At 40.0% G+C, this 13,217-nt stretch overlaps 1 protein-coding gene across 2 annotated transcripts in view; it reads right to left on the bottom strand.

The window, feature by feature from the left end:
- The window catches only part of MAGI3 (membrane associated guanylate kinase, WW and PDZ domain containing 3), a 262,085-nt gene that overhangs the window by 81,399 nt on the left and 167,469 nt on the right, over positions 1–13,217 (bottom strand). For both annotated transcript variants that reach the window (XM_010830786.1, XM_010830785.1), the window contains exon 4: positions 6,746–6,955. In XM_010830786.1, coding sequence (XP_010829088.1) covers positions 6,746–6,955 — 210 coding nt within the window. The remainder of the gene's footprint in view (positions 1–6,745; positions 6,956–13,217) is intronic.

The following is a 13,217-nucleotide window of genomic DNA, read 5'->3' on the forward strand; positions in this document are numbered from 1 at the left end:
ACCAGATGCCATGATCTTCGTTTTCTGAATGTTGAGCTTTAAGCCACCTTTTTCACTCTCCACTTTCACTTTCATCAAGAGGCTTTTGAGTTCCTCTTCACTTTCTGCCATAAGGGTGGTGTCATCTGCATATCTGAGGTTACTGGTATTTCTCCCAGCAATCTTGATTCCAGCACGTGCTTCTTCCAGTCCAGCGTTTCTCATGATGTACTCTGCATTGAAGTTAAATAAGCAGGGTGACAATATACAGCCTTGACGTACTCCTTTTCCTATTTGGAACCAGTCTGTTGTTCCATGTCCAGTTCTAACTGTTGCTTCCTGACCTGCATACAAATTTCTCAAAAGGCAGATCAGGTGGTCTGGTATTCCCATGTCTTTCAGAATTTTCCACAGTTTATTGTGATCCACACAGTCAAAGGCTTTGGCATAGTCAATAAAGCAGAAATAGATCCAACTTAAATTCAATGATCTACCATTATAATTGCTCCCTTGTAAAAAAAAACTCCTGAGGCCTTTTGCCCTACCTTACTTTTATCATATTGCTTGACTTAACTATAATTCTATTTAAATCTTACTCTCCACCTACTTTTCACCAGTATAGGTAGCTGAACGCAGGTGATACTAACTAGTTCACTTTTAACTCATGATCACTAACTTCAAGAGGGCATTTAATGATGTATGACAACCATAGGACATTTCTTTAGTCCATTCACTCTGTCTCTCCTAGATAACTTTCATATCTTCCTTCTTAAATCTTCTGCCTTATCCCGAATTTCATTTGGTGACCCTGTTTCCTATTTCACTGAGAAAATACAAAAGGAAGAGAACTTCTACAAATTCCCACCATCATATATATCTACATAGTAACTGTGCCCATTTTACTCTAACTTCTGTTACTATGAAAGAACTCTGTGTGTCTAGCAGATATCCTCATCCCCTCTTGCCTACAGCAGTTCATTCTCCCTCTCTCATATATCACCAATCTTTCTTATCTAGTAGACCATATTCATCCACATAAAAACAAGGTATTTCTCCATTCTATGAAAAGAAATTAAACAATTCTTTCCCTGCTTCCCAGCAACCCCATTCCATTTCTCTCCTTTTTACACCACAACTCCTTCAAAGAGTTTATACTTGTTACCTCCACTTCCACTCTTCCATTTGCCTCCGGAACTCCTCCAACAAGGCTTTTGATCTCTTGTCAATAAAACTGTTCTTATCAAGGTCACCACTTATCTCTACATAGCTACACCCAATGACCAATTCTCAGTGCCCATCTAGCTTGAGCTATCAGTAGCATCTGACATGAGGATCACTCTTTCTTGGAACATTCTCTTCTCCTGGCATCCAGGACATGACACTCTCCTGGTGTCCCTTCTATCTCACTGGCTCTTCTCAGTCTCCCTAATATCTGTATATTAGAGTGCTTTCCCAGGGTCCAGTCCTTGGACCTTTTCTCTTTCTACACTTACTCTCTTGGTGATCTCACTCGGTGTCACTGTTATACAAGCTATATGCTGATGGTATCCAAATATGTATTTTCAGACCAGAAGACTGACTTTTAAATTCAATTTTAAACAAGACATTTCCGTTTGGAAGTCTAATGAACGTCTCAAATTGAAATACCCCAACCATAGCCCTCATTTCCAATGCAAACTGACTCCTCTTAAAACCTCTCATCTCAAAACATGCAACTCCATTCTTTCAAATACTCAAGTTAAAACCCTTGGAGTGGCCTTTTGAGGTAGGAGACAGTGGGCCTCCGGGCCAGACACCTAGTGCTGGTCAAGAGGAGTAAAACCACTCCTGAGGTCAAGGAAGACTTCCCTGTCTGCACATGCAAGGAAGCCTTGTTGGTGGTTGAAAAGGGAGGGGGCACCACCCCATAATAAGTGTAGACATGCACCCATAGGCTTCTGTGGTGGGATCCATCTTAGCAAAAATGCATCCTGGGAAGGGTCCATGGACCAGACAGGTGTGAAGAAGTAAACAAGATAATTGGCCAAATAGAAACAAAGACCCAGAAGGACTGCCCTATGAAAGTGATGTAAATCACATTTTTGCTCCTCCTCAGCCAGGACGCCAGCATTCTTCTCAAGGGGTGTATCTCTGCCTAGTTTCTGATTTACTGGGCTCCTCACTCAGGATACTGATACCCTTTCTCTCTGGATGTGTATTTATTTCTGTGTTAAATAAACTATTTTTCTGTGTGCTCTCATATACATTGTGCTATGTCTCTAATAATAAATTCTGTACCTGTTTTTACAGTTTTTGCCTCCTTGACACATTCTTGCTTTCCAAGAGAGGCAAGAGCCAAGGGCCTCTTTGCTTCTAGCCTCTAGCCCCTGGTGGTCTGGTGGTGAAGATTCCAAGTTTTCATCTAGGTTCAGTTCAGTTCAGTTGCTCAGTCGTGTCTGACTCTTTGCGACCCCATGAATCGAAGCATGCCAGGCCTCCCTGTCCATCATCAACTCCAGGAGTTCACTCAAACTCACATCCATTGAGTCAGTGATGCCATCCAGCCATCTCATCCTCTGTCATCTCCTTCTCCTCCTTCCCCCAATCCCTCCCAGCATCAGAGTCTTTTCCAATGAGTCAATTCTTCACATGAGGCGGCCAAAGTACTGGAGTTTCAGCTTTAGCATCGTTTCTTCCAAAGAACACCCAGGGCTGATCTCCTTTAGAGTGGACTGGTTGGATCTCCTTGCAGTCCAAGGGACTCTCAAGAGTCTTCTCCAACACCACAGTTCAAAAGCATCAATTCTTCAGCGCTCAGCCTTCTTCACAGTCCAACTCTCACATCCATACATGACCACTGGAAAAACCATAGCCTTGAATAGACAGACCTTTGTTGGCAAAGTAATGTCTCTGCTTTTGAATATGCTATCTAGGTTGGTCCTAACTTTCCTTCCAAGGAGTAAGCATCTTTTAATTTCATGGCTGCAGTCACCATCTGCAGTAATTTTGGAGCCCCAAAAAATAAAGTCTGATACTGTTTCCACTGTTTCCCCATCCATTTCCCATGAAGTGATGGGACCAGATACCATGAACTTCGTTTTCTGAATGTTGAGCTTTAAGCCAACTTTTTCACTCTCCTCTTTCACTTTCATCAAGAGGCTTTTTACCCAGGTTTAATTCCTGGGCAGGGAACTAAGATCTCTCTTCAGGACCACTCACTGCTCTCCCTCCAAGATTACTTTGACTACTCTCTCATACCTGATATCCAGTCTGTTGGCAAATGTTACTGACTCAATCCACTTCTTGGAGAAGGTGATGGCACTCCACTCCAGTACTCTTGCCTGGAAAATCCCATGGACGGAGGAGCCTGGTAGGCTGCAGTCCATGGGGTCGCTAAGAGTCGGACATGACTGAGTGACTTAATGTTCACTTTTCACTTTCATGCATTGGAAAAGGAAATGGCAACCCACTCCAGTATTCTTGCCTGGAGAATCCCAGGGATGGGGGAGCCTGGTGGGCTGCCGTCTACGGGGTCACACAGAGTGGAACACGACTGAGGCGACTTAGCAGCAGCAGCAGCAATTCACTTCTTACCTCTCATGCTTTCATTGAGTATAGTGAAAGTCACTCAGTCGTGTCTGACTCTTTGCAACCCGATTAACTGTATAGTCCATGGAATTCTCCAAGCCAGGATACTGGAGTGGGTAGCTGTTCCCTTCTCCAGGGGATCTTTCCAACCCAGGGATCAAACCCAGGTCTCCTGCATTGCAGGCAGATTCTTTTACCAGCAGAGCTACCAGGGAAGCCCTGAGTGTAAGTTGAGTATAAGTCGTCATTTTTCACTGAAGTTACTGTAATATCCTGCTAACTAATACCCTTGTATATGCCCATGCCTTCCTACTCCCTTTTCTCCACACAGCAGCCAGAATGAGCCTGTTAAGTTAAAACCTGTTTTATCATGGTACTCTTCTACTTAATACCATGATGGTTTCTCATCTCAGAATAAAAAGCAAAATTCTTCCAGTGACCTATAATATCCTATATAATACACATTTCCACCACTCCCACAGCCACCATTATTTAGGTCCACAACTGACCTCAGCGTTACTATTATAGTCTATTCTCTTTCAGCACTCTGTCTGCCCCAACCACATATAATGTATTGTCTACATTGTATCCAACCACTTTAGTTTCCTTGCTCTTGTCTGAATAATCCAGGGATGCTCCCACCTCAGGGCATTTGTACAGTATAATTAATTCCCTCTGGCTGGAATGTTCTTCCTCAGGATATTTTGAGCTCACTCTCACACTTCTTTCAACATCCCCTTCTTGGTGATGTCTTCTCTGATACTCTATCTAAAATTGCAACTTTGACCATCGCTACTTTTTATCCTTCCCCTCCTTGGCTTCTTCTCTTTAGCACTATCTAACTTACTATATGTTACTCATTTATGTTGGATAATTCTGCCTCTCCCACCAGAAGGTAAGGTTCATGAAGCCAGGGGATTTTGTCTATTTTGCTCACTGCTTTATTTCCAGCTTTTGGAACAATGCCTAGCACTTAGTAGTCTACCAGGTGCTCAACAGATATTTGTTGAATGAATAATTTCAATAAAACATATGATTTATTCTTTATGTAGAGAAAGCGACAGAAATTAAAAGGTACCCAATGTATAAGTCAATCTGGAAGGGAATTACATTCTTGGGATGTATATACTAGAGAAAAGTGGAAACAACTATATGAGCAATAATACTTTTCTGAATACAATTTCAAAAGACTGCATAAAGAAGTTCACTTAACAGCCAATAATTTGAAAATGTTGTTTCATATAACACTAACTCTTTGAAAAAATTTTAGCATTATTATATGTCATCCTATTGGGGTATATTAGCATTCTTGTGTCAATTCTCAACAAGATATAAAATAATATACATACTTGTATATAAAAATAAACCTCCATCTACTGCTTCCATCCCCAACAATTTTCTGATCTTTCAAGACAGGAATTCCAGTCCCCCAAAGCAATACAAAAAGCAAGTTTAAATAAAGTTAACAACTGTGGTTAGTACTTACTCAGAAAAGACCAAGGGCTTTCAGCCATGTCTTGTATTTACTTTTCCTTAAAATAGTCTGAATAGTTTCTGTTATAAAGAAATATATGTGGAAGAGTCTTATGGTACCTACACACAAGAGATGGAATACAAACTTCCTCCCACACCCTCTTGGATACATTTCCTTTAAATATTAATATCAAAGAGGCTGCAACCTCTGGTCTAACAACCGTCTTACATGACAAGCATAAACTACGGAACTCACAGATAGGTGTACCTCTAAGGGAACTGCAGGGCTCAAGGAGAGGCTTTGCATTAGGAAGTTAAAAAAAAAAAAAAAGGCATTTTCTTTTCCTTCAAATTAAGAACATATAACTCCCATTTGGGGACAGAGTCACGGTTTCTAATTCCATGTCTTAAACATTGAAAAATGTCAACAGATGTAAATTTGTGGGAGAGCAAACTTGACATCAACATCATAAGACTCTAGGATATGATGATTTTCCTTAACAACCCCTAAAGACTTAGATGTAAATTCACCTAAACCTTTTTAGACCTGCTTTCAGCAAAATATATTGCTGTAATTCATTGAGCATATATGTGACATAACAATGTAAGATGTTATGACCATAAAACAGAACTTGCCCTCTGAAGGGGGACACAGCAATGAATGTAATACAAGGATAGATAATAGTAAACTTTAATAACTGATAAAGGAAAAAATCAGAATGCTTTGGGAAAATGATATGGTAATAGATTCTGCAAATTTGGAGTTATAATCAAATGCTTTGATTTATTGGTGACTGTGAAACTCACTTAGTTGTATCTGACTCTTTGCTGTAGCCTGCCAGGCTCCTCTGTCCATGGAAATCTCCAGGCAAGAATACTGGAGTGGGTTGCCATTTCCTTCTCCAGGGGATCTTCTCGACCAAAAGACTGAACCCGGGTTTCCGACACTGCAAGTGGACTCTTTACCATCTGAGCCACCATTATATTTTTTTAAGGTTCTACTACATGCCAAGCATGGTTTATGGCTTAAGGAGTACAACAATGAACAAAAGAAGCAAAACTTCAATCCTTATGAAGCTTATATTCTAGAGTTTTGAATGAAATTATTACAATAAATAGCACTGAAATGAGTTCTGCTGTGATTAATGAGAAGTATAAAAATCTTCTAAGGAATCATTATGTTATTTAGGGATACTCAAAGGCAGAAGATTCTCTGTCATTAAATTTATATTGGTTTGGCATTTAATGAAAAATGTAACAGTCAAATTTGGAAATTTTCTTTGAGTGACTCAGAATTTAAACTCAAAATATTGCTAAAAACCTTTCAGATAACTTTTAACAGCATATTTCTAAATCTTTGTTTTCGTTGAAGGCTAGATCTTAAAACGTCTATATTTTGCTCCAATTCTGTAAAGTAGGACTTAGGTCAACAAGATTCATTCAAGCATCAGAAATGAATCTCAAATCTTTTAAGCAGCGGGGTAATGGCATATATTAGTACTAATAGTTTATAACTGATTTACCAAAACCGCCACTTGGGACAACTAACTTCAGCTTACAAAATGGTCAACAGAGATACACAATTTCACACAAAACTTTAAAAAGAACTCAGAATCCCATCACTTGCTGTTCCTATGCTGTGGGAAAAATTTTACTACTTCCAATTCAGTGTCATATTAAAATCAACCAGGAGAAAGAGCCAGAAGTTGTCCATCTGTTTACAAACCTGCATTCCCACTGCCGTTAACAGCTTCCTTGTCTTCGTCTTCTTCCTCTTCAGGAAGAGAGCTGTCCATTCTTTCCATCTTGCTGACAGATGTAGTCCGTTTTCTCTGGGACTCTGTGTCAAATTCATTATCAAAGAGGACCTGATCAACTGGATCTGCCTGGAAAGGGCTGGGCTCTGCTGGAGGCTTGGGAGTTCCATAGAAGTTTCCTGAGGACAAATAACAGCAGCTGAAAGCACTGAATGTTGAATTGAGAGTTAGAACAATATGGCTTACTGTGTCTCTGCCCTGTTATACTGAAGTTTCTGAACACCCACCATTGGCCAAAAGGAGCTGAAAGCACTTTTTCTTGGAAGAGGAGGAGATAGACCAGAAAGAACTAATTTCCCAAGTGCTTGTCACCATATATTACCTAACCTTATCTAACACTCTAAGACTATTTGTACTAAGGCCAGGAAGTTGACTTTACATATGTAGGTTATTTATTCCTACAGGGCTTGCTTTGCATGGGTTTTAAATTAGGGCCTAATTTGTGAATTTAAATGCATCAATGCTCTCGTGTAAGACTAATTGGCATAAAAAGTGGGAGTAAAGGAGGAGAAAACTAACTCAAATAATTTTGTTCTAATATGTAACATAATGAGTTATTTCAGTAAAATAAGGAAATATGCAGGCAAAGGATAAAGCTAAGCACCTACCAGCCTGTTCTGAAATGTAGGCTGCTTATGCAAACATAATTTTAAAAATTTTTTCTAAGCATTTTAATTATATTGTTTTATCTGAAAACTTATTGAAGAAATAGAAACTTTATTAGCATAATTCAATATTTGCTTACTCTCAGGAAAGCAAGAAATACTTTAATATGTTGTTTTGAAAATCAGTCATTTTTACAGTAACAATGAACATTCCAGAATAGAATGAGAACAACTGAATACCTTCTCAGTTTACCATGTAGTCCCCAATAGGCAGCCACACATGATGGAAATCGTTCAGTGAGTCTAGCTATGTTAGCAGTTTGTGGCTCCTGCTAGCTCTGAGCTTATATCAACCACTCTGCTGATGTAACAGAAAGATAAACAAGGACAGGGAGTAAAATATTCATGCTCTTCTTTTATTAAAACAAAAAACAAAAAAAACTCCAAATTCCTTGGCTCCTAAGGAGATGATTACTCATATAAAGTAAATTCACAGGGTATAAAATGGATTACTTTTCAGAGATGAAGCAAAAGCATAAAAAGTTATTCACCATATCATGGAGGCAAAGTGCAAGTTGCTCAGTCGTGTCTGACTCTTTGTGACCCAATGACTATACAGTCCACGGAATTCTCCAGGCCAAAGTACTGGAGTGGGTAGCCTTTCCCTTCTCCAGGGATCTTCCCAACCCAGGGATCGAACCCAGGTCTCCTGCATTGCAGGCAGATTCCGCAGATTCCTTACCAGCTGAGCCACAAGCGAAGCCTAAGAATACTGGACTGGGTAGCCTATCCCAGGTCTCCCGCCACAAGGGAAGTCTAAGAATACTGGAGTGGGTAGCCTATCGCTCCTCCAGCAGATATTCCCAACCCAGGAACAAACCAGGGTCTCCTGCATTGCAGGCAGATTCTTTACCAACTGAGCTACCAGGGAACCACAGGAGGCAAATCTACAAAGTTTACCTTGTCGTGCATGCTTTGAGGGGGAAAGTATTAGGATAACTTCTTTGGAAATCTGACTTTGTGTGTGAATTGTCATTAAAATGCTCAAGACAAAACAATGAAATCAAACTAAAAATACTTTTCAACCACATCTTCCCTCTCTCAATTCAACTACTCCTTGGCTTCTTTGGAAGGAATGATGCTAAAGCTGAAACTCCAGTATTTTGGCCACCTCATGCCAAGAGTTGACTCACTGGAAAAGACTCTGATGCTGGGAGGGATTGGGGGCAGGAGAAGGGGACAACAGAGGATGAGATGGCTGGATGGCATCACTGACTCGATGGACGTGAGTCTCAGTGAACTCCGGGAGTTGGTGATGGGACAGGGAGGCCTGGCGTGCTGCGATTCATTGGGTGGTAAAGAGTCGGACACGACTGAGCAACTGAACTGAACTGAACTTGGCTTCCAAATCTAGGTTTGAAATGGAGTTAATCCTATCATGCAAATGTATGCAAAGAGTAATTGTAAAACAGACTAAGGATCTCTGTAAACTTTTGGCCCATAAGTAAAGCAAGGGACAATGAAAAAGCCAGTTCACACTTCTCTGGGACAGAAGGCACAGAAATGCTTCAAACGGAGGTTTGGTTGGGGAATAGGATGCCCTAGGATCTCATTTTTCCCTTCATTATGTCCAACAGTCACACTACCAAGGAATCCGGATGTACCATGAGAAAGTTGAAAGTCCTTTTCCCCCCGCCACTTTTCTAAGGATGGTAGTTTTACAGGAAATACTAAAAACACATTTTTACTGCATATTACATATTGTTAGTAACTCTTATCTAATTCTAGGTTTAACTTTTTTTCTAGAATGAAAACTATGAAAAAATTCAGGATATGATTGCTATATCCATAACACTGACAAGAATTTAGAACTTCATAATAAATTCTGGAAGTTGCCTTATTTTAAAAAATTATTGGCTTAGATGAAACAAAGAAAGCTAACATTGCTTATAAGTAAATTAGATCTATTTTTCTTGAGTTGTTGGTAAATACAAGATTTCAGATACTTCTGAAAGGTATAGAATTACAAAGTTTGTGAACCCCAACGATAGTTATTCACAAAAAAGCTTTTCATCTTTTTGAAGCTACTCTGGAGTTTTTTCTTTTTTCTCTTTCTTCTTTTCTGAAGTGTTTTCATTTTTACGATAGACCAACCATTAAATATTTTAAACCCATATAAAATCAAGGACAACAATGTTAGACTAGTTAGAAATTTATTTACACATACCCAGATACTAACTTGGTGCCAGATTCCTTTCAGGTCTTCCCTCTCCCCCTCCTTAATGACATACATATTCACTCATATATATATAATTCAAGTCCTAATTTCCTGTCTGTCCTTCCCATTCTCTCCTGAGTTACCCTAATGTTGGTATATGTCATTTCCTGGCAGTTATATACATCTAGGACATATGTATATGCATATATAACATATAAATGTGCTTAGTCGTTCAGTCGTGTCCAACTCTTTGTGACACCATGGACTGTAGCCTGCCAGGTTCCTATGTCAATGGGATTCTCCAGGCAAGAATAGTGGAGTGGGTTGCCACGCCCTCCTCCTGGGGATCTTCCTAAAACAGGGATAGAACCCAGGGCTCCTGCATTGTGGGTGGACTTTTTATCATCTGAGCCACAAGGGAAGCATAAAATATAAATACTACTGTTTTAATAAAAGCTTCATGGAGTGTTTATAACATTTCATATCTTTTTTTCTAAACAGTATGCTGTCCATATCCTTTTGTAACATTCTTTTTGTACAACTGTATTTCTAAGACTTATTCCTATAGATACATGTAGATTCTAATCATCTATAACAGGCCATTTTTATAAACAAATTAAAATAAATTTTATTAATTCCCCTAATAAAAGACACTTTCGTTTCCTTATTGTTTCAAATAATGCTATAATGACTATTCTATGAAGACTTACAAGACCTTCTAGAACACCAAAAAAAGATGTCCTTTTCATCACAGGGGACTGGAATGCAAAAGTAGGAAATCAAGAGATACCTGGAGTAACAGGCAAATTTGCCCTTGGAGTACAAAATGAAACAGGGCAAAAGCTAACAGAGTTTAGCCAAGAGAACGCACTAGTCATAGCAAACACCCTCTTTCAACACAAGAGAAGACTGTATACATGGACATCACCAGATGGTCAATACTAAAATAAGATTGATTATATTCTTTGCAGCTGAAGATGGAGAAGCTCTATACAGTCAGTAAAAACAAGACTTGGAGCTGACTGTGGCTCAGATCATGAACTGCTTATTGCAAAAATCAGACAAGAAAGCAGGGAAAACCACTAGATTATTCAGGTATGACCTAAATCAAAACCCTTATTATTCAGTGGAAGTGACAAATAGATTCAAAGGATAAGATCTGATAGACAGACTGCCTGAAGAACTATGGACAGTGGTTTGTGACATTGTACAAGAGGGAGTGATCAAGATCATCCCTAAGAAAAAGAAATGCAAAAAGGCAAAATGGTTGTCTGAGGAAGCCTTATAAACAGCTGAGAAAAGAAGAGAAGCTAAAGGCAAAGGAGAAAAGGAAAGATAAACCCATCTGAATGCAGAGTTTCAAAGAACAGCAAGGAGAGATAAGAAAGCTTTCCTCAGTGATCAATGCAAAGAAATAGAGGAAAACAATAGACTGAGAAAGACTAGAGATCTTTTCAAGAAAATCAGAGATACAAAGCGAACATTTCATGCAAAGATGGGCACAATAAAGGACCTAAACGGTATGGACCTAAGAAGCAGAAGATATTAAGAAGAGGTGGCAATAATACACAGAACTATACAAAAAAGATCTTCATGACCCAGATAACCACAAGGGTGTGATCACTCACCTAGAGACAGACATCCTGAAGTGTGAAGTCAAGTGGGCCTTTGGAAGCATCACTATGAACAAAGCTAGTGGAGGTGATAGAATTCTAGCTGAGCTATTTCAAATACTAAAAGATGATGCTGTGAAAGTGCTGCACTCAATATGAGAGCAAATTTGGAAAACTCAGCAGTGGCCTCAGGACTGGAAAAGGTCAGTTTTCATTCCAGTCCCAAAAAAGGCAATGCCAAACAATGCTCAAACTACCGCACAATTGCACTCATCTCACACACTAGCAAGGTAATGCTCAAAATTCTCCAAGTGAGGCTTCAGCAGTACGTGGGCCAAGAACTTCCAGATATTCAAGCTGGATTCAGAAAAGGCAGAGGAACGACAGATCAAATTGCCAACATTGTTGTATCATAGAAAAAGCAAGAGAGTTCCAGAAAAACAATTATGTCTGCCTTATTGACTATGCTAAAGCCTTTGACTGTGGATCCCAACAAACTGTGGAAAATTTGTCAATAGATGGGAATACCAGACCACTTGACCTGCCTCCTGAGAAATCTGTATGCAGGTCAAGAAGCAACATTTAGAACTGGACATGGAACAATGGACTGGTTCCAAATTGGTAAAGGAGTATGTCAAGGATGTATATTGTCACCCTGCTTATTTAACTTATATGCAGAGTTCAGTTCAGTCGCTCAGTCATGTCTGACTCTTTGCAACCCCATGAACCGCAGCACGCCAGGCCTCCCTGTCCATCACCAACTCCCAGAGTCCACCCAAACCCATGTCCGTTGAGTTGGTGATGCCATCCAACCATCTAACCCTCTGTTGTCCCCTTCTCCTCCTGCCCTCAATCTTTCTCAGCATCAGGGTCTTTTCCAACGAGTCAGCTGTTCGCATCAGGTGGCCAAAGTATTGGAGTTTCAGCTTCAACATCAGTTCTTCCAATGAACACCCAGCACTGATCTTCAGAATGGACTGGCTGAATCTCCTTGCAGTCCAAGGGACTCTCAAGAGTCTTCTCCAACACCACAGTTCAAAAGCATCAATTCTTCTGTGCTCAGCTTTCTTTATAGTCCAACTCTCACATCCATACATGACCACTGGAAAAACCACAGCTTTGATTAGACGGACCTTTGTTGGCAAAGTACTGTCTCTGCTTTTTATTATGCTGTCTAGGTTGGTCATAACTTTCCTTCCAAGGAGTAAGCTTCTTTTAATTTCATGGCTGCAGTCACCATCTGCAGTGATTTTCGAGCCCAGAAAAATAAAGTCAGCCACTGTTTCCACTGTTTCCCCATCTATCTGCCATGAAGTGATGGGACTGGATGCCATGATCTTAGTTTTCTGAATGCTGAGCTTTAAGCCAACTTTTTATGCAGAGTACCTTATGCAAAATGCCATGCTGGATGAAGCACAAGCTGGAATCAAGACTGCCGGGAGAAATATCAATAACCTCAGATACTCAGATGACACCACCTTTATGGCAGAAAGCGATGAGGAACCAAAGTGCTTCTTGATGAAAGTGAAAAAGTTGGCTTAAAACTCAACATTCAAAAAACTAAGATTATGGCATCCTGTCCCATCACTTCACGGCAAATAGATGGGGAAACAATGGAAACAGTGACCGACTTTATTTTGGGGGGCTCCAAGATCACTGCAGATGGTGACTGCAGCCATGAAATCAAAAGACGCTTGCTCCTTGGAAGAAAAGCTATGACCAACCTAGACAGCATATTGAAAAGCAGAGACATTACTTTGCCAACAAAGGTTTGTCTAGTCAAAGCTATGGTTTTTCCAGTAGTCATGTATGGATGTGAGAGTTGGACTATAAAGAAAGCTGAGCGCAGAAGAACTGATGCTTTTGAACTGTGGTGTTGGATAAGACTCTTGAGAGTCCCTTGAACTGCAAGGAGATCCAACCAGTCCATCCTAAAGGAGATCGG

Source organism: Bison bison, unplaced genomic scaffold (assembly GCF_000754665.1).
Source record: "Bison bison bison isolate TAMUID 2011002044 unplaced genomic scaffold, Bison_UMD1.0 scf7180017864519, whole genome shotgun sequence".
In the NCBI taxonomy this organism is placed as follows: domain Eukaryota; kingdom Metazoa; phylum Chordata; class Mammalia; order Artiodactyla; family Bovidae; genus Bison; species Bison bison.